The sequence below is a fragment of the Coregonus clupeaformis genome, chromosome 12, assembly GCF_020615455.1.
Source record: "Coregonus clupeaformis isolate EN_2021a chromosome 12, ASM2061545v1, whole genome shotgun sequence".
Lineage (NCBI taxonomy): Eukaryota > Metazoa > Chordata > Actinopteri > Salmoniformes > Salmonidae > Coregonus > Coregonus clupeaformis.
The window spans coordinates 3,686,607-3,709,232 of record NC_059203.1 but is presented as its reverse complement, the minus strand read 5'-3'; the positions used below and the strand labels follow the sequence as shown (position 1 = coordinate 3,709,232).

The following is a 22,626-nucleotide window of genomic DNA, read 5'->3' as shown; positions in this document are numbered from 1 at the left end:
AGTGTATTTGTCCAATAAGAGTTTATATTTTCTGTCAGAGTAACTTTGATGTCAACATTACATTTACAGTACAAGTGGAGGTATCTCAAGTCCTGTAAGTGGTGCAATTTAGTCTTTAGATTAGATTGAATTGACCCCAATTCAGCTATTTACAACGCATACAAGGATTTGTTTTAATGTCATTATTACTGCACGTGTCTGTCTTGTCAAAGGGGGATCCACATAGGGCCGGTTTCCCTGCCCTAGCCTAGATTAATCCTAGTGTGTTTTAGTCCAGGACTAGCATAATCTGAGTCCGGGAAACCTCTAATACAAACAGCCCTAATAAATAGCAGAGATAAATAAAGGGATTCTATGTTCTATTCTAGATAGCTCACCTGTCTCCACCATCAGCTCCAGCATGTCTGTTGTGGGCCTGAAGGGGCCATGGAGGTCAAAGGTGACCAGGAAGGACTGACCTCTCCTGACTATCAGTCTGTTCACTGAGATGTCATTGGTGTTGTGGGCTGTGTTGTTCTTCTCACAGTGGAGCTCTACCTTACCAATGTCTTCAAGAAATAAAGAAATAAAAAGAAATAAATCCTGATTTTCTATTTTGTCCTGATAATACAATGATTATTATTATTTTATTAGTGTGAGCGTCCGTCTGTTTCTGCGTTTGCTGTTGTCTAGCCTAATGTTTTGTCACTTTTGTCTGACAGCAACATAGCAGAAACAGACTGTCAGTTGGGCTAGTTGAGGCCACTGGATAGAGAAAACACGTGTAGCCTATCACCATGCATAATGCAGAAAGAATATGCAGAGAAAAACAGGCCAAAGTCCACAGACTTAGGAATTAGAATATCAATAATATTTAGCCTTAGGACGTCACGGTTCGTTAGTTTGTTGTTTTGTTAGTGTGTTTATCGGTGAAATAAACATGTACGCATTTCACGCTGCGCCTTGGTCTGACCCGTCCTTAAACGAACGTGACAATGCGCTCCAGCAGGTATATCTCACTGGTCATCCCCAAAGCCAACACCTCCTTTGGCTACCATTCCTTCCAGTTCTCTGCTGCCAATGACTGGAATGAACTACAAAAATCTCTGAAGCTGGAGACTCTAATCTCCCTCACTAAGCATCAGTTGTCAGAGCAGCTTACCGATCACTGCACCTGTACACAGCCCATCTGAAATTAGCCCACCCAACTACCTCATCCCCATATTGTTATTTATTTTGCTCATTTGCACCCCAGTATCTCTATTTGCACATCGTCTCTTGCACATCTATCATTCCAGTGTTAATACTAAATTGTAATTATTTTGCACTATGGCCTATTTATTGCCTTACCTCCATAACTTGCTACATTTGCACACACTGTACAGTGAGGGAAAAAAGTATTTGATCCCCTGCTGATTTTTTACATTTGCCCACTGACAAAGAAATGATCAGTCTATAATTTTAATGGTAGGTTTATTTGAACATTGAGAGACAGAATAACAACAACAAAATCAAGAAAAATGCATGTCAAAAATTTTATAAATTGATTTGCATTTTAATGAGGGAAATAAGTATTTGACCCCCTCTCAATCAGAAAGATTTCTGACTCCCAGGTGTCTTTTATACAGGTAACGAGCTGAGATTAGGAGCACACTCTTAAAGGGAGTGCTCCTAATCTCAGTTTGTTACCTGTATAAAAGACACCTTTCCACAGAAGCAATCAATCAATCAGATTCCAAACTCTCCACCAAAGAGCTCTCCAAGGATGTCAGGGACAAGATTGTAGACCTACACAAGGCTGGAATGAGCTACAAGACCATCGCCAAGCAGCTTGGTGAGAAGGTGACAACAGTTGGTGCGATTATTCGCAAATGGAACTTTGGCCTGTTTTTCTCTGCATATTCTTTCTGCATTATGCATGGTGATAGGCTACACGTGTTTTCTCTATCCAGTGGCCTCAAAAGAACTGTCAATCTCCCTCGGCCTGGGGCTCCATGCAAGATCTCACCTCGTGGAGTTGCAATGATCATGAGAACGGTGAGGAATCAGCCCAGAACTACACAGGAGGATCTTGTCAATGATCTCAAGGCAGCTGGGACCATAGTCACCAAGAAAACAATTGGTAACACACTACGCTGTGAAGGACTGAAATCCTGCAGTGCCCGCAAGGTCCCCCTGCTCAAGAAAGCACATATACAGGGCCGTCTGAAGTTTGCCAATGAACATCTGAATGATTCAGAGGAGAACTGGGTGAAAGTGTTGTGGTCAGATGAGACCAAAATCGAGCTCTTTGGCATCAACTCAACTCGCCGTGTTTGGAGGAGGAGGAATGCTGCCTATGACCCCCAAGAACACCATCCCCACCGTCAAACATGGAGGTGGAAACATTATGCTTTGGGGGTGTTTTTCTGCTAAGGAGACAGGACAACTTCACCGCATCAAAGGGACGATGGACGGGGCCATGTACGGTCAAATCTTGGGTGAGAACCTCCTTCCCTCAGCCAGGGCATTGAAAATGGGTCGTGGATGGGATTTCCAGCATGACAATGACCCAAAACACACGGCCAAGGCAACAAAGGAGTGGCTCAAGAAGAAGCACATTAAAGTCCTGGAGTGGCCTAGCCAGTCTCCAGACCTTAATCCCATAGAAAATCTGTGGAGGGAGCTGAAGGTTCGAGTTGCAAAACGTTAGCCTCGAAACCTTAATGACTTGGAGAAGATCTGCAAAGAGGAGTGGAACAAAATCCCTCCTGAGATGTGTGCAAACCTGGTGGCGAACTACAAGAAACGTCTGACCTCTGTGATTGGCAACAAGGGTTTTGCCACCAAGTACTAAGTCATGTTTTGCAGAGGGGTCAAATATAGAATTTATGGGTTTTTGTTTGTCCACCCGCCTCTTGAGGATTGACCACAAGTTCTAAATGGGATTAAGGTCTGGGGAGTTTCCTAGCCATGGACCCAAAATGTCGATGTTTTGTTCCCCGAGCCACTTAGTTATCACTTTTGCCTTATGGCAAGGTGCTCCATCATGCTGGAAAAGGCATTGTTCGTCACCAAACTGTTCTTGGATGGTTGGGAGAAGTTGCTCTCGGAGGATGTGTTGGTACCATTCTTTATTTATGGCTGTGTTCTTAGGCAAAATTGTGAGTGAGCCCACTCCCTTGGCTGAGAAGCAACCCCACACATGAATGGTCTCAGGATGCTTTACTGTTGGCATGACACAAGACTGATGGTAGCGCTCACCTTGTCTTCTCCGGACAAGGTGTTTTCCGGATGCCCCAAACAATCGGAAAGGGGATTCATCAGAGAAAATGACTTTACCCCAGTCCTCAGCAGTCCAATCCCTGTACCTTTTGCAGAATATCAGTCTGTCCCTGATATTTTTCCTGGAGAGAAGTGGCTTCCTCGCTGCCCTTCTTGACACCAGGCCATCCTCCAAAAGTCTTCGCCTCACTGTGCGTGCAGATGTACTCACACCTGCCTGCTGCCATTCCTGAGCAAGCTCTGCACTGGTGGTGCCCCTATCCCGCAGCTGAATCAACTTTAGGAGACAGTCCTGGCGCTTGCTAGACTTTCTTGGGCGCCCTGAAGCCTTCTTCACAACAATTTAAACTCTCTCCTTGAAGTTCTTGATGATCCGATAAATGGTTGATTTAGGTGCAATCTTACTAGCAGCAAAATCCTTGCCTGTGAAGCCCTTTTTGTGCAAAGCAATGATGACGGCACATGTTTCCTTGCAGGTAACCATGGTTAACAGAGGAAAAACAATGATTTCAAGCACCACCCTCCTTTTAAAGCTTCCAGTTTGTTATTCTAACTCAATCAGCATGACCGAGTGATCTCCAGCCTTGTCCTCTTCAACACTCTCACCTGTGTTAACGAGAGAATCACTGACATGATGTCAGCTGGTCCTTTTGTGGCAGGGCTGAAATGCAGTGGAAATGTTTTTTTGGGATTAAGTTTCTTTTCATGGCAAAAGGGACTTTGCAATTAATTGCAATTCATCTGATCACTCTTCATAACATTCTGGAGTATATGCAAATTGCCATCATAAAAACTGAGGCAGCAGACTTTTGAAAATTAATATTTGTGTCATTCTCAAAACTTTTGACCATGACTGTACAATAGGCAGTAGGCAGAGATGGTGAAACAAGGATCTTTACTGGTGGTCCCGAAGCCAGAATACAAAAATAATGGGACTTATCACAATAAAAGAAAGGCGGAGCAAAAAAAGTCTCTAAAAACCGGTTGACAGACACAATACGAAATACTACCTACGACTGAAACAAATAACGAAACAGGGAGAACACTTCTCAAGTACCTGTACATAGATCTCCAATCAGACACTGAGTAGTTCTGCTGGACATAGAGAAACTAACAGAGAAAACTGAGCAAGGGAACACAGGGAAGTGAGGGCATAAATACACAGGTGAACAGGTAGACAAAGGTGACACCAATAGGATACTGATTAGTCCAGACTGTGAGTGAGGAGGTGCCTAAGGTTGTCGGAGGATGACACCTAGTGGGTCGCTCCGGAACTGCGACCCCCTCCTGTAACATGCACAGGATACAGCAGGTGTAAACAGTACAGTGAAAAGATTGCATGCAAGTTCTTCCTCAACTTTGCAGTAATACTAAGTCATATAAAATAAATACACATGAGAAATAAAAAAAGGTAAACATAAGAATGAAAGAAATACAAAATAATATATTGACATGTAGAATATATTGACATGTGGAATATATTGACGTAGAATATATTGTCATGTAGAATATATTGACATGACATGTAGAATGTATTGACATGTAGAATATATTGACATGTAGAATATATTGACCTGTAGAATGTATTGACATGTAGAATATATTGACATGTAGAATATATTGACATGTAGAATATATTGACATGTGGAATATATTGACATAGAATATTTGACATGTAGAATATATTGACATGTAGAATATATTGACCTGTAGAATGTATTGACATGTAGAATGTATTGACATGTAGAATATATTGACATGTAGAATGTATTGACCTGTAGAATGTATTGACAAGTAGAATATATTGACATGTAGAATATATTGACATGTGGAATATATTGACATAGAATATTTGACATGTAGAATGTATTGACATGTATACAAGAGTATTGTGACTATCAAAATAGACACCATTGAAATCTATAAATCTATATTTCTACGCAGGGCAAATGATACATCAAAGATGAATACTACTATCACTCCCCTGTATATGCTGCCATGGTGCAACGGCAATGCATTTGTTTGATAGAACAGTTCACATGACTACAATCATTTAAGCTTTAAAGGTACTTTCTTCCCCTTTCACCAGTCTTAAACTCCCTTTGAATTGGCTTTTATCATACAGTATTAGTATTTTTTATCATATTGTTCTCATGTATCTCTCTGGTTTATTTTATTCACCTATAAGCAGTGTCACATTCTGTCGTACAGGTTTCTCCATACGTCTTATTTCACCATCTGACTAATGCAATTGCACCATTTTGCTGCACCTTTATTCTCACTGGTTCATCTTGATTATAATTGTCAGTTCATCTACTTGTCTGCCTCTTGCTGATTTCATGAAGGAAGTCTTGCTGCTCGGAGCCATTGCGAGAGCGCTTACTCAACGTCAGATGTGGGAGAGGTAGGCGAACTTCCGACTTCTGACTAAATTATGAAGGGGAAAAACATTGTCTGTTAGCAGGTTTTTGTTCCAACCCAACACTAACACATCTGATTCAAATGATCCGACTGCTCATGCGATTCAATCTAGAGTAGTTAGGAACTGGTGTGTTAGTGCTGGGCTGGAATAAAATCCTGCGTCCACGGCTCTCCAGGACCAGGCTCTTGGCCACCCGCCCTGTTCTTGAACTGCAGCTCTGGTCACGCGTCCCCCATCCACGCCCTCCTTGCCTGGGCCCTCATGGCCGTGTTCTGCGGCGGCCCCAGCTGCCTCACTTCCACCCTGCCCTCCACCCCACGGCTACAGCGCCCCAGGTGGGCCATGTATCTCTGGGCGTGGGCACCCCGGTGCCAGGTGCGTAGCTGGGAGTCATGTTTCTAGTGGGCGAACAGCTCCGTCTCGTCCAGGTGAGGCTTGAGGCGCACGCCCTGCGCCCGCTCCTGCCAGTGGAAGAGGAAGAGCTGCCAGGTCCTCTGTCCATAAATTGAAGAGTTTAGCATTTTTCAAACACATGAAACAGCTTTTTCCTGCAATCTAGAGCCATAATCACTATACTTAATTATATGTAAAAATATATATATTTTTTTTTTTCTGCATCTCTAAGCATAACTCTTGAGCTGTCTGTATCATCCTGACTGGTGGTTCTTTTATTAAATGAACTAAATATGCTTCTCTGCATCTCTGCTAAAATCTGGGTAAAATATTCAGTACATTTAGTTACTGCTTGCTTTTCTAAAGTCTACCAACCTTGCCAGTAGGCATGCCAGCTAAGATAGTTAGACAAGCTAATTACTCTTACTTGATTGATAGCCTGAAATGGCTTCTTGTTAGCTGGGAGATCGGGAACCTATCTGGGCTAGCTAAAGCCAACCTCATAAAATTGCTAAGTGGCTAGTAGTATTACAGAGATTATTACATGTTTTTTGCAAATGTCTTTTACATGACAAATCTGAGGGGGCACCTGACATGTGCCCGCTATGGGCATGACACCTCTGAGGGGGATGTCTACATTCAATTGATGTAGAATAATTGATCAAAATCACCCAAAGTGAGATACAAGGTTTTTCTAGTGCGCCGGTGATATCCAGATGTTTTGCCTCTGCGGTGGTGGGTACCTTGTTGGAGCAGGAAGCGGACAGCGGGCATGTGTCCACGGTGGGCACTGATGAACAGAGCAGAGAAGAGACGGTGAGAGAGCCAGGAGGGAGCTCCACCCATGGAACCCATAGCACTGGGATGGGAGGAACGTGGCGGTGCTGGTTTGGACATCACACTCTTGAGCTACGTGAAATAAAGAGGAAAATAGTCATTTTTATGTGTGAAAAGTAGAAATGTTCATCCTAAAAAAAGGGAAGAGTGAAGTTAATAAGGTCTACATGTTGTAATAACAGCTGTGAGATGTTGTTACTACAAGACCATGGTGCTTCCCTACGGAGCTGTGAGGGGAACGGCACCTCCTTACCTTCAGGCTCTGATCAGACCCTACACCCAAACGAGGGCACTACGTTCATCCACCTCTGGCCTGCTAGCTCCCCTACCTCTACGGAAGCACAGTTCCCGCTCAGCCCATTCAAAGCTATTCGCTGCCCTGGCACCCCAATGGTGGAACAAGCTCCCCCACGACGCCAGGACAGCTGAGTCACTGACCACCTTCCGGAGACACTTGAAACCCTACCTCTTTAAGGAATACCTGGAATAGCATAAAAGTAATCCTTCTACCCCCCCCCCCCATAAAAAAAAGTGGTTGTCCCACTGGCTATCATAAGTTGAATGCACCAATTTGTAAGTCACTCTGGATAAGAGTGTCTGCTAAATGACGTAAATGTAAATGTTTAGATGTGCAGTAAGTACAGGCTAGCCACATTACATCAAATAAGGAGGTGGATCTTTCAGCATGTCTAGTAAAGAAATGCAGTATTGCTATTACTATTTTTGTTGATGATGTGTCACGATCGTCAGGGAGAGACATTTACATTTACATTTTAGTCATTTAGCAGACGCTCTTATCCAGAGCGACTTACAGGAGCAATTAGGGTTAAGTGCCTTGCTCAAGGGCACATTTACGTCATTTAGCAGACGCTCTTATCCAGAGCGACTACAAATTGGTGCATTCACCCTTTATCCTATCCCAGGTGTTCCTTAAAGAGGTGGGGTTTCAAATGTCTCCGGAAGGTGGTGAGTGACTCCGCTGTCCTGGCGTCGTGAGGGAGCTTGTTCCACCATTGGGGTGCCAGAGCAGCGAACAGCTTTGACTGGGCTGAGCGGGAACTATGCTTCCGCAGAGGAAGGGAGCCAGCAGGCCAGAGGTGGATGAACGCAATGCCTTCGCCTGGGTGTAGGGACTGATCAGAGCCTGAAGGTACGGAGGTGCCGTTCCCCTCACTGCTCCATAGGCAAGCACCATGGTCTTGTAACGGATGCGAGCTTCAACTGGAAGCTAGTGGAGGTGCGGAGGAGGGGGGTGACGTGAGAGAACTTGGGAAGGTTGAACACCAGACGGGCTGCGGCATTCTGGATGAGTTGTAGGGGTTTAATGGCACAGGCAGGAGCCCAGCCAACAGCGAGTTGCAGTAATCCAGACGGGAGATGACAAGTGCCTGGATTAGGACCTGTGCCGCTTCCTGTGTAAGGCAGGGTCGTACTCTCCGAATGTTGTAGAGCATGAACCTGCAGGATCGGGTCACCGCCTTGATGTTAGCGGAGAACGACAGGGTGTTGTCCAGGGTCACGCCAAGGCTCTTCGCACTCTGGGAGGAGGACACAACGGAGTTGTCAACCGTGATGGCGAGATCATGGAACGGGCAGTCCTTCCCCGGGAGGAAGAGCAGCTCCGTCTTGCCAGGGGTTCAGCTTGAGGTGGTGATCCGTCATCCATACTGATATGTCGGCCAGACATGCAGAGATGCGATTCGCCACCTGGTTATCAGAAGGGGGAAAGGAGAAGATTAGTTGTGTATCGTCAGCGTAGCAATGATAGGAGAGGCCATGTGAGGATATGACAGAGCCAAGTGACTTGGTGTATAGGGAGAAAAGGAGAGGGCCTAGAACTGAGCCCTGGGGGACACCAGTGGTGAGAGCACGTGGTGCGGAGACAGCTTCTCGCCACGCCACTTGGTAGGAGCGACCGGTCAGGTAGGACGCAATCCAGGAGTGAGCCGCGCCGGAGATGCCCAGCTCGGAGAGGGTGGAGAGGAGGATCTGATGGTTCACTGTATCAAAGGCAGCAGACAGGTGTAGAAGGACAAGAGCAGAGGAGAGAGAGTTAGCTTTAGCAGTGCGGAGAGCCTCTGTGACACAGAGAAGAGCAGTCTCAGTTGAATGAGAAAGGGACAACACAAAGGGAAAACAGACAGTTTAAATATGGCTCCCAATCAGAGACAACCAACGACAGCTGACACTCGTTGCCTCTGATTGGGAGCCATATTTAAACTGTCTGTTTTCCCTTTGTGTTTGTGGGTTCTTGTTCCAGTTGGTCATTGTTACCGTTGGACGTTACGAGTCGTTTATTGTTTTGTGGGTTGTGTATGTTATCACTGAAGATAATAAATACCATGTTCGTTCAACACGCTGCGCATTGGTCTCTCCCTGACGATCGTGACAGAAGAACCCACCAAGTAAGGACCAAGCAGCGTGTCCCGGGGCAGAACTTGGACTGGACATGGGAGGAAGCGCCGGGAGAGGCCCTGGCGAAAGAGGAGCAGCGGCGTCAGCAGTGTCAACGTCGGACAGGCGAGAGGCAACCCCAGAACATTTTTAGGGGGGGCACACGGCATGGACGACGGGGCTGACGGAGGCAGAAAAGGGGCGGATTCAGAAGGCCACCAGGTTATGGGGGCCACTGGTCAAAGCAGGGAAGGAAGGTGTAGAGGCACGGCGAGAGGTACTGGGGTGTGTTACCAGTCCGGTCCGGCCCGTTCCAGATCCCGAGGTAGAGCCAGTGGTGTGTGTCCCCAGTACGGTCCGGCCTGTTCCGGCCCCTCGCACCAAGTGTACGGTGCGCTGTCGCCAGCCCGGTCCGGCCTGTCCCTGCTCCCTCGCACCAAGCCTACGGTGTGCGCCGCCAGCCCAGTCCGGCCTGTCCCTGCTCCACGCACCAAGCCTACGGTGTGCGTCGCCAGCCCAGTCCGGCCTGTCCCTGCTCCACGCACCAAGCCTACGGTGTGCGTCGCCAGCCCAGTCCGGCCTGTCCCTGCTCCACGCACCAAGCCTACGGTGTGCGTCGCCAGCCCAGCCCGGCCTGTCCCTGCTCCACGCACCAAGCCTACGGGGTGCGTCGCCAGCCCAGCCCGGCCTGTCCCTGCTCCACGCACCAAGCCTACGGTGTGCGTCGTCAGCCTGGTAAGGCCCGTTTCTCCTCCACGCACCAAGCCAGGGGTGCGAGTCGACAGCCTGGTAAGGCCCGTTCCTCCTCCACGCACCAAGCCAGGGGTGCGCGTCGTCAGTCCAGCACAACCCGTGCCTGGGTCACCGGTGCCTGGTAAGGTACCGGTGAACTGCTCCACTACGGAGCTGAAGCTAACCGCTCCTGCTAAGTCCAGTTCAGCTCCAGCCAGCGGGGCCAGACTGGACCAGGGGCGCTATGGGGGGTTTATTGGAGGGTGGTGGGCAAGGCCGGAGCCAGAACCGCCGCCGAGGAGGTATGCCCACCCAGCCCTCCCCTGTTTTGTTCTAGTGGAGGCGCGGTCGCAGTCCGCGCCTTTAGGGGGGGGGTACTGTCACACCCTGGCTCTGGGACTCTATATGTTGAGCCAGGGTGTGTTCATTCTATGTGTTTATTTCTATGTTGGTAGTTCTGTTGTGTTTATTTCTAGGTTGGCCAGAGTGACTCCCAATCAGAGGCAACGAGTGTCAGCTGTCGTTGGTTGTCTCTGATTGGGAGCCATATTTAAACTGTCTGTTTTCCCTTTGTGTTTGTGGGTTCTTGTTCCGTGTTGGTCATTGTTACCGTGGACTTCACGAGTCGTTTCTTGTTTTGTTGATTGTGTCTATTATCACTAAAGATAATAAAGTTAAACATGTTCGTTCATCACGCTGCGCCTTGGTCTGTTCAATACGACGATCGTGACATGATGGTTCTTTTTTTATTATGATCAATATTGACCTGAGCCATAGAGAGTCTCTGTGTATGACTGCTGTAGACTATTATTGGGGATTTATTATTTTCATAATTGATGGGATGACTAACTTAGAAAGAATGAATTCTGGACTGTGCTAATGTAGGTTGTGACACCTGGCAAGCTGTGATTGATGTAAAGAGCTGTTTTAGGGGGTAAAATGAGATAGGGATTTGTGTCTCCAGATACTGGAATATACTGGTTCTTTGTGATCTGTGAACCTTCCTTGGACGTAGGAATGGTGTCTAAGGGAGCTGGCTCTTCTCACTATGACAGGTTGTTATGATGAACGTATGCCTGGAAACAGGGATGCGCTAAGAGGAGGGGGACTAGCCTGTGCGCCAACGGATAGGCTGAGTAAGTCTAAACCACGCTCAAGTCTCTACTCTAATTGGTCAGCAGAGAGGTGGGAAATTCTCTCTGTCAGAGTATTTGAGCAAGAACCTAGAACAATGGATTAGTTCTCTGAAGTGCCCTGCGAGGTATTTCAAAGAGCCCGTATATACGAAACATCATATTTACCATTGAAGGTTTTTGCATTAATTAAAATAACTAGTATATCTTAGAAGTCGTGTTGACCTCTTTTGTTCCTAATACCAGATTTGAATTGATGCGACTTTGACATGCAGTATAGCTATTACTATTTTTGTTGATGATGGTTCTTTTTTTTAAATGATGATCAATATTGACCTGAGCCATAGAGAGTCTCTGTGTATGACTGCAGTAGACTGTTCTAGGTTGTTCTTTTATGCCACATCACCTTGAGTACATCCCCCAGTAGCTGCAGCTATCACAAGCTCAGCCCATCCATCGTAAGGCCAGATCATCAGGGTGACAGTAGTTCCGGGGACGATGTCATTACAGTGAATAGTGGTGTCATCATATAGGTCATCTGTTGGGTGGAGTATACATTGGGTCTGGTCAGACAAGCACATCCTTAGATAATTAGGCAAACTGGAAAACACCCTATAATCAAATGTTCACCATGATGGGCCCGTCACTACTAGCCTACTTTTGAGATTTATAAGGGCTGTGATTCTAACTTCATTAAACCCATTAAAAATAAATGAATACATCTAAGAAATTAATTAACAACGACATCCCATTTCTTATTAAAATATGTCAACAGTTAAACCAGCAAATGAGATCAAACATATTTATTTGACCTTTATCCAGTTAGCATACTCTCTGGAAGTCTGTGGGAATCACAACCACTAATTCCATGGCGTTTTTTAGCTCTCTGATTCTCATATTGTGCTGGCAGTCGGGCACAACGAACATCTCTCCCGTTTCACGCAGCCTGGCACCAAGACTGAACTTGACTTTCTTCGACAGTCACGGTAAATTGCACTTTTGGGTCTCGGTACACTCTTCGAGTCGCTGTCGCGGTAAATCATCGCACATTTGGGTCTCGGTACCTGAAGTGGAATCCTCTTCGTTTAGCTAGCATAAAATATGCCATTGGATTGCTCATAGAAACGCGCTGAATAATTTTTGCATATTGCAAATGGTTTAGAATTGGAAAATAATGAATGATTTGGAATGCTGTGTCTGACTACTTACTGTTGCTAAGGTGATAATCGTTCGAGTCCTATTGTTGCGCTTTCGGTACATGTCCAACAATAACATAGCCACACAGTTGAACAAATCTAATGTTTCATGATCAACTGATAGTAAGTTTAGTTATATTGACTTGGAAATACCTGGTATATTATGGTAAGAAGGTAGGCTTATTTTTTTATGGACTTGCGACAGCAGTCCCACTTGAAATACTATACAACTTATTTCAGACTTTTGAACGTGATTGGCTCAGCAGTCACAATTTAAACAGGCTATAGTCAGTGGTGTAGTGCTGATTTTTAGGTGAGGGAGCGCAACAGTTTTTGTTTTTATATGACGTCATCTGTTCCCAATCAAAGTTTGAACCGACCAGTGGTTTTGAGCCCCACCTGTTTAGCTAAAAAAAGAAAAAGAAAATAATATATATATATATCATGTTATTTTGGCATTAATATGTGTCACATATCAGTTTGCAAACAATGTAAAAAAATTTATCATATTGAGTTAATAAAGCTGCATACAAACATGGTCTCTTTTTTGCTTTCTTGAGTAAGGCAGCTCCAAAATGCAGGGGTTTCAGCCTAGCTCAGTGCTGCAGCTAGCGACTGGAACGAGTTGCAAACAACACTCCAAACTGGACAGTTTTATCTCCATCTCTTCAAGACTCAATCATGGACACTCTTACTGACACTTGTGGCTGCTTCGCGTGATGTATTGTTGTCTCTACCTTCTTGCCCTATGTGCTGTTGTCTGTGCCCAATAATGTTTGTACCATGTTTTGTGCTGCTACCATGTTGTGCTGCTGCCATGTTGTGTTGCTACCGTGTTGTTGTCATGTGTTGCTACCATGCTGTGTTGTCATGTGTTGCTGCCATGTTGTGTTGTTGTCTTAGGTCTCTCTTTATGTAGTTTTGTGGTGTCTCAGTCGTGATGTGTGTTTTGTCCTATAGTTTTATTTTTAATCCCCTGTCTCCGCAGCATTTTGGTTGGCCGTCATTGTAAATAAGAATTTGTTCTTAACTGACTTGCCTAGTTAAATAAAGGTTCAATAATGTTTTTTGTTTTTTATTCTGTGGTGGTGGGGCAGTCAGGGGAAAATACAGAGCGTAGGGGTTGGTAATGTTCTCTAGTTGCTCCGTGATTGGCTCAGTGTTCTGTCACTCATGGGGACACTATGTCACCGCAAAATCTACAGGGAGAGCTAGAAAGTTCAAGCCCCTTTGGGTACTGCCATAGATTTACAGTAGCAGTGCCCATCCAAGAAGGCTCAAGGTCATTGGCCACAGATAAAATGACATCAAATCACGTGTTATCTACCGTAGCTTTGATTGGACTGATCATGTCAACATCATACTTCTTAGCTAGCAAGCTAGACAAGCAGTCATCATCATGAATCACGTTGACAATCTACTGGTAAATCCTTTTCAATCCTTGTCATATGAAGAGAAATTAGAGATAAAACGTCTCGGTGCTCATCGGCCATGGACATAAACATTACACAAAAAGTCGGAAATCGCAAATTCAACAAAGAGTGGTTTGGAAGGAAGCAGTGGCTAACTGCAAGCGTCTCAAAACAATCACTATTTTGCTTCCCCTGCCTGCTATACGGTGGAGAGGGTGTGTGGTCCAAGTCTGGGTTTAAGGATTTAAAACATGTCTGAAAGGGTCTCAAAACATGTGAATTGTGCATCACATATAGACAATGCTGTTAAACTGGGATTACTGGGGAAATCAAACATTTTGGCTCAGCTAGACACCGCATATAGACGAGCCATCGACCTTCACAACCAACAGACGGAGGAGAATAGGTGCATGCTTGCCAGAATTATAGCATGCATTAAATTGTGTGGCAATTGTGAGACAGCACTGCAGGGCCTGTTTGTACAACTGTTCTGACTTAGTGGTGCACATGTAGCCTATAGCCTGTTTTAGAGAAATGTCATCATCGAATATTATAAGATCTTTCATTGTCTGCTCATGTGCCCACGTTATTTATCCTATGGTTCAGACTTGGTGTACTGGCAGAATACTGTAAGAACGGCCCACGTTCTGAATTATGTCGCTGTCCATTTCAAAAGTGCTGAACAAATAGGCGGCGTATAGGCTACATCCGTCTCAGCTCGCTACATCCGTCTCAGCTCGCTACATCCGTCTCAGCTCGCTACATCCGTCTCAGCTCGCTACATCCGTCTCAGCTCGCTACATCCGTCTCAGCTCGCTGCATCCGTCTCAGCTCGCTGCATCCGTCTCAGCTCGCTACATCCGTCTCAGCTCGCTACATCCGTCTCAGCTCGCTACATCCGTCTCAGCTCGCTACATCCGTCTCAGCTCGCTACATCCGTCTCAGCTCGCTACATCCGTCTCAGCTCGCTACATCCGTCTCAGCTCGCTCATGTCTCAATCCAAATGACGGTTTGTCTCTTAACCACTTATCGTTATTTATGCCATAGTTTGTACGTTTGTATAGGTCTATGTCATTAGTAAGCTATTCATTATTATAGGCAACGTTAGAATTATGCATTTAATTGTTTTGCTTACTTTGTGTGTTATAATTAGCTCAGGTGCTTTTCTCTCACGAGGAGGGGATACTATAATGTAATGTTGTTAGGTCTGACCCAACAACATTATAGTATAGTATCCCCTCCTCGTTACCATGGTTACCAGTGATACAGCCTGGAATCAAACCAGGGGTCTGTAGTGATGCCTCAAGCACTGAGATGCAGTGCCTTAGACCGCTGCACCACTCGGGAGCCCAGAATAATAGTGAAGACATCAAAACTATGAAATAACACATATGGAATCATGTAGTAACCAAAAAGTGTTATACAAATCAAAATATATTTTATAATTGAGATTCTTCAAATAGCCACCCTTTGCCTAGATGACAACTTTGCACACTCTTGGCATTCTCTCCAACCAGCTTCACCTGGAATACTTTCCCAACAGCCTTGAAGGAGTTCCCACATATGCAGAGGAGTTGTTGGCTGCTTTCCTTCACTCTGCGGTACGACTCATCCCAAACCATCTCAATTTGGTTGAGGTTGGGGATTGTGGAGGCCAGGTCATCTGATGTAGCACTCCATCACTCTCCTTCTTGGTAAAATAGCCCTTACACAGCCTGGAGGTGTGTTGGGTCATTGTCCTGTTGAAAAACAAATGATAGTCCCACTAAGCCCAAACCAGATGGGATGGCGTATCGCTGCAGAATGCTATGGTATCCATGCTGGTTAAGTGTGCCTTGAATTCTAAATAAATCACAGTGTCACCAGCAAAGCACCCCCACACCATAACACCTCCTCCTCCATGCTTTACTGTGGAAAATACACATGCAGAGATAATCTGTTCACCCACACCGCGTCTCACAAAGACACGGCGGTTGGAACAAAGACCTCCAATTTGGACTCCAGACCTAAGGAAACATTTCCACCGGTCTAATGTCCGTTGCTTGTGTTTCTTGGCCCAAGCAAGTCTCTTCTTCTTATTGGTGTCCTTTAGTAGTGGTTTCTTTGCAGCAATTGGACCATGAAGGCCTGATTCACACAGTCTACTCTGAACAGTTGATGTTGAGATGTGTCTGTTACTTGAACTCTGTGAAGCATTTATTAGGGCTGCAATTTCTGAGGCTGGTAACTCTAATGAACTTATCCTCTGCAGCAGAGGTAACTGTTTGAATGTTAAATGACGAGACAGAGGCATTGATGCGAGTAACCAGTCTTGTTCAGTATATTGCAATACATCCGGGTATCTCAAGTACGCCGGTAAAACACTGGAGTTGCAGTAATTAACATTTACCAACAAATGGAATCATTGAGCCATCTTCCACCCATAACGTCTTCCCTTTTATAAAATAGGACAGGAGCTGTCAATTCACTAACAAAACAAACCTAGTAGTAATTTCCAACATGAACAGTTTAGTATTATTATTATTTATTTTTTTATTCAGTTAACCACTTAACACATTTTGATACTCTCTTCACCTTTATCTCTGTCTGTCAACAATCCCTAATGGGAAACCTACAGATTAAGTATTTTTGGTGGCTGGGACAGATGCCCGCAGCGTGAAAAGACAGGGGGCTTGTCTGCGTGGACTGCGGGCTCCCGCACAGGCGTGTCACCTGACTGTCTAAGGGGAGTATTGATGGGCGAGGGAGTGGCCGACCTGTGATCCCCAGGCTCTTCGCCCAGTGCCTCAGGCCCCATGTGACTTGCTGGGGTTCCGTCTTTTGTCATGCGACCCCTATGACCATCAGAGTTCTGAGTAGATGCTGGCTCAGCAATCCGAAGGTCAACCCTGTTACGACGGTACAGTGATCCATTCACTTCGACCAAGTAGGAGCGTGGTGCCACTGGTAGTCTCCAGATCTGAGTCTCCAGAGGCCCGTCCGGTCCCCTGGTAGTGGCTTCATTCGCACCGTTTCACCCATCCTGAGCTCAGGTAAGTATTTTGCTGATTTGTCGTAGATGAACTTGGAGACCTGTCTTCTGTGACGTAGCTTCACCAGCACGTCTGTCACCACACATGGCTCCTGTCAGGTGGATGAATTATCTTGACAAAGGATAAAATGCTCACTAACAGGGATGTAAACAAATTTGTGCACAAAATTTGAGATAAATACGCTTTTTGTGTGTATGGAACATTTCTGGGATCTTTTATTTCAGCTCATGAAACATGGGAACAGAACTTTACATGTTGCGTTTATATTTTTGACCAGTGTAGTAGTCTATCAAAGTAATCAGAACAGATATTTTAATATATTTAACTTTGACTATATTTCACCACTTCACTTAAGTAAAAATACATTTTAAACTTCAAGTATCACACAAATACTTTTAAAGAAGCAAGTCACAATTTTCCTTCATGGAAAATCACCTAGCTGAGTTATATTAATAAAAAATCTGTGTTGCAGGTGTTTTGAACCTTTGTGACAATGGTGTGACACTCATTTGCACAATTCATTTGTTGGTTTTTCTGATTTATATTATACATTTAATTACAGAATACTAAAAATAACAATACATAAAACATATTTTAAAAGAAACCATTGAATATTACAAAGGTTGTGAATTGCAAAGTTATGATATAAAATCTTTGAACAATGGTACATAATTGAAAAGAAAAATAAATGTAATTAAATGCATATACACTACCGGTCAAAAGTTTTAGAACACCTACTCATTCAAGGGTTTTTCTTTATTTTTACTATTTTCTACATTGTAGAATAATAATGTAGACATCAAAACTATGAAATAACACATATGGAATCATGTAGTAATCAAAATGTATTTTATAATTGAGATTCTTCAAATATCCACCCTTTGCCTTGATGACAGTTTTGCACACTCTTGGCATTCTCTCAACCAGCTTCATGAGGTAGTCACCTGGAATGCATTTCAATTAACAGGTATGCCTTCTTAAAAGTTAATTTGTGGAATTTCTTTCCTTCTTAATGCGTTTGAGCCAATCAGTTGTGTTGTGACAAGGGAGCGGGGGTATACAGAAGATGGTATTTTACCAAATAAGCAAAGAGAAACGACAGTCCATCATTACTTTAAGACATAAAGGTTAGTCAATATGGAACATTTCAAGAACTTTGAAAGTTTCTTCAAGTGCAGTCGCAAAAACCATCAAGCGCTATGATGAAACTGGCTCTCATGAGGACAGCCACAGGAATGGAAGACCCAGAGTTACCTCTGCTGCAGAGGGTAAGTTCATTAGAGTTACCAGCCTCAGAAATTGCAGCCCAAATAAATGCTTCACAGAGTTCAAGTAACAGACACATCTCAACATCAACTGTCCAGAGGAGACTGTGTGAAATCAGGCCTTCATGGTCGAATTTCTGCAAAGAAACCACTACTAAAGGACAGCAATAAGAAGAAGAGACTTGCTTGGGCCAAGAAACACGAGCAGACCGGTGGAAATGTGTCCTTTGGTCTGGAGTTCAAATTGGAGGTTTTGGTTCCAACCGCTGTGTCTTTGTGAGACGCGGTGTGGGTGAACGGATGATCTCTGCATGTGTATTTACCACCGTAAAGCATGGAGGAGGTGTTATGGTGTGGGGGCGCTTTGCTGGTGACACTGATTTATTTAGAATTCAAGGCACACTTAACCAGCATTGCTACCACAGTATTCTGCAGCGATACGCCATCCCATCTGGTTTGGGCTTAGTGGGACAATCATTCGTTTTACAACAGGACAATGACCCAACACACCTCCAGGCTGTGTAAGGGCTATTTTACCAAGAAGGAGAGTGATGGAGTGCTGCATCAGATGACCTGGCCTCCACAATCCCCCAACCTCAACCAAATTGAGATGGTTTGGGATGAGTCGGACCGTAGAGTGAAGGAAAAGCAGCCAACAAGTGCTCAGCATATGTGGGAACTCCTTCAAGGCTGTTGGAAAGTATTCCAGGTGAAGCTGGTTGAGAGAATGCCAAGAGTGTGCAACGCTGTCATCAAGGCAAAGTGTGGCAATTTGAAGAATCTATATATTCGGATTTGTTTAACAATTCTGTGGTTACTACATGATTCCATGTGTGTTATTTCATAGTTTTGATGTCTTCACTATTATTCTACAATGTAGAAAATAGTAAAAATAAAGAAAAACCCTTGAATGAGTAAGTGTTCTAAAACTTTTGACCGGTAGTGTATATTAACAGTTCAACCACATAAAGAAAACAAGATGGGGAAAATTGCAGACAGATGAGATGAGTTAGGTAGGCTATAGTACTACCGCAGTGAACATTTCCATAAGATGGAAGACAGACTTGAGATGCACGCCACACCGCAATCAGTTTATGATCTCAAGTCGTGTCTATGGTCAAAAATGGGTTGCCATGTGTACAGGAGAGAAAAAAAGAGATAAAAAAGACTACAAAAGTGACTTGGTGACAGCTCCCATTATATTCACACTCATGTCTCTACAGAAAACCCTACAACTGGCCTCGGCTCCTCTGACTACACAGGTTTGACAATACAATGCTTGCCAATGTTTGGAAGTTATTTGTTCTCCAACAAACTTATTTCACCACTACTGAGATATAATGGTCAGAGCATCTTGGAACACAAACCCAGGGCACACAACCATTCCTATACTGTACAATTTATTGTGGTCAGTGGACCGACTGACCAAAAAGTTACCATTTAACCATAGATATGATGTCGACCAAAATGGTATTGGGATCCACAATGTTGAAGTGGATAAGGGGGAGTGCTTCACAGGTCTTTACCAAACTATCAATCTCTTTTTCTGCTTCTTCGTTCTACAACAAACTCTGTCACTTTATCATATGTAATAAGCCCTTGAGTCGAGAACACCCAAATAACCTCCCTCCCCCCAAAAACACAATTGAAGGGCTGTATGCCAAATGGCACCCTATTCCCTATAGGCCCTGGTCAAAAGTAGTGCACTATAAAAGGAATAGGGTGCCATTTGGGATGCAGTAATGACTTGCCCGCTGACACCAGAGATTTATTCAGAGGAGAGCAATGTTACAGAATGTACAGATAATCATGCATTGTGTATCGAAGAATCACAATTCTAGTATGACTATCTATACATTAAATTTCTATCTGCGACGTTCTAAAGCGCTGTACCCCATTCTATAAGCTAATTTACATTTACATTACATTTACATTTTTAGTCATTTAGCAGACGCTCTTATCCAGAGCGACTTACAGGAGCAATTAGGGTTAAGTGCCTTGCTCAAGGGCACATCGACAGATTTTTCACCTAGTCGGCTCGGGGATTAGAACCAGCGACCTTTCGGTTACTGGCACTACGCTCTTAACCACTAAGCTACCTGCCGCCCCATCTATCATTCTAAAAAGGTTTCTTAACCCAAACGCCCCTATGGCAATACTGGCCCGAGTAATGTCCATACAGAGGTATTTCATTGGTCTCTGCCAAAAATGGGAGACTTGGGTCACATTATTGACGTGGTAAATACACAGAGGGAAGAAGCCATGAGTTCATTAACATCTTTCGTTTTGTCAAAAAAGTGTCCGATATGACTTAGGAGTGCCGAGTGGTGCGGCTGTTCCTTCTCCTAAGCAGTACTGGTTACGGAGGCCCTTGAAGACAATATGAAAAGAGAGAGAGAGAGGAACTGTGATGAGACCAGAGGACCTGAGAGAGCTGCCTGGATACGGATGGGTTGAGGTGACTCGATGACGAGACGCGAGTTGCTTTCCACCTGGGATCCGACGCCATTTTGCGGTGGCTGGTTTAGCTTAGCTAGGTGCCGTTTTCAGATCGAGTGTGTGTGTGTGTGTGTGTGTGTGTGTGTGTGTATATGAGTGTGTGTATGAGTGTGTGTGTATATGAGTGTGTGTGAATGAGTGTGTGTCTGAGCGTGTGTGTGTGTTTGAGAAAGAGAGAATGAATGATTGTATGCAAGTCTATGCATGTAGGAGTGTGTGTGTGTGTATGTATGTATGTATGTATGTATGTATGTATGTATGTATGTATGTATGTATGTATGTATGTGTATGTGTATGTGTGTGTATGAGTTTGTGTGTGTTTTGTTTGAGAGAGAACATGAATGATTGTATGTATGTTTATGTATCACTGCCTTTATTTCCTACAAGCTAGTGGTCTGGTGCTGGTGATAGTTGTTGGCTGTGGGTCGGAGCAGGCTGGCTGGGTCTAGATTAAGGCAGCCATGTCCATAAGCACCATGTTGGGGTCCAGGCTGTCTGTCTGGTTCTGGTTTAAGGCAGCCGTGTCCATAAGCACCATGTTGGGGTCCAGGCTGTCTGTCTGGTTCTGGTTTAAGGCAGCCGTGTCCATAAGCACCATGTTGGGGTCCAGGCTGGCAAAGAAGCGTACGTCTCGGTCCTTGTCCGCCTGCAGGGCCATCACCGTCTCCTCCAGCTCGTCTAAGTAGGCACTGCCCGGCTCTTTGAAGTACGCTGAAAGTACAAGTCAAGTCAGCATTTATAGTGGGGGAAAAAAGTATTTAGTCAGCCACCAATTGTGCATGTTCTCCCACTTAAAAAGATGAGAGAGGCCTGTAATTTTCATCATAGGTACACGTCAACTATGACAGACAAATTGAGAGAAAACAAATCCAGAAAATCACATTGTAGGATTTTTAATGAATTTATTTGCAAATTATGGTGGAAAATAAGTATTTGGTCACCTACAAACAAGTAGGATTTCTGGCTCTCACAGACCTGTAACTTCTTCTTTAAGATGCTCCTCTGTCCTCCACTCGTTACCTGTATTAATGGCACCTGTTTGAACTTGTTATCAGTATAAAAGACACCTGTCCACAACCTCAAACAGTCACACTCCAAACTCCACTATGGCCAAGACCAAAGAGCTGTCAAAGGACACCAGAAACAAAATTGTAGACCTGCACCAGGCTGGGAAGACTGAATCTGCAATAGGTAAGCAGCTTGGTTTGAAGAAATCAACTGTGGGAGCAATTATTAGGAAATGGAAGACATACAAGACCACTGATAATCTCCCTCGATCTGGGGCTCCACGCAAGATCTCACCCCGTGGGATCAAAATGATCACAAGAACGGTGAGCAAAAATCCCAGAACCACACGGGGGGACCTAGTGAATGACCTGCAGAGAGCTGGGACCAAAGTAACAAAGCCTATCATCAGTAACACACTACGCCGCCAGGGACTCAAATCCTGCAGTGCCAGACGTGTCCCCCTACTTAAGCCAGTACATGTCCAGGCCCGTCTGAAGTTTGCTAGAGTGCATTTGGATGATCCAGAAGAGGATTGGGAGAATGTCATATGGTCAGATGAAACCAAAATATAACTTTTTTGGTAAAAACTCAACTCGTCGTGTTTGGAGGACAAAGAATGCTGAGTTGCATCCAAAGAACAGCATACCTACTGTGAAGCATGGGGGTGGAAACATCATGCTTTGGGGCTGTTTTTCTGCAAAGGGACCAGGACGACTGATCCATGTAAAGGAAAGAATGAATGAGGCCATGTATCGTGAGATTTTGAGTGAAAACCTCCTTCCATTAGCAAGGGCATTGAAGATGAAACGTGGCTGGGTCTTTCAGCATGACAATGATCCCAAACACACCGCCCGGGCAACGAAGGAGTGGCTTCGTAAGAAGCATTTCAAGGTCCTGGAGTGGCCTAGCCAGTCTCCAGATCTCAACCCCATAGAAAATCTTTGGAGGGAGTTGAAAGTCTGTGTTGCCCAGCGACAGCCCCAAAACATCACTGCTCTAGAGGATATCTGCATGGAGGAATGGGCCAAAATACCAGCAACAGTGTGTGAAAACCTTGTG

The 22,626-nt window shown here is 44.6% G+C and overlaps 1 protein-coding gene across 6 annotated transcripts in view; it reads right to left on the bottom strand.

Moving 5' to 3' along the window:
* Positions 1-20,885: 20,885 nt before the first annotated feature.
* Positions 20,886-22,626, bottom strand: part of LOC121577957 (serine/threonine-protein phosphatase 4 regulatory subunit 1) — a 57,164-nt gene continuing 55,423 nt past the window's right edge. For 4 of the 6 annotated variants that reach the window (XM_041891960.2, XM_045223665.1, XM_041891962.2 and 1 more), the window contains one exon: positions 20,886-21,157. In XM_041891960.2, the coding sequence (XP_041747894.1) occupies positions 21,005-21,157 (153 nt within the window). In that variant the 3' untranslated portion in view covers positions 20,886-21,004. The remainder of the gene's footprint in view (positions 21,158-22,626) is intronic. The other 2 variants (XM_045223664.1, XM_045223663.1) reach the window with 2 other exon arrangements.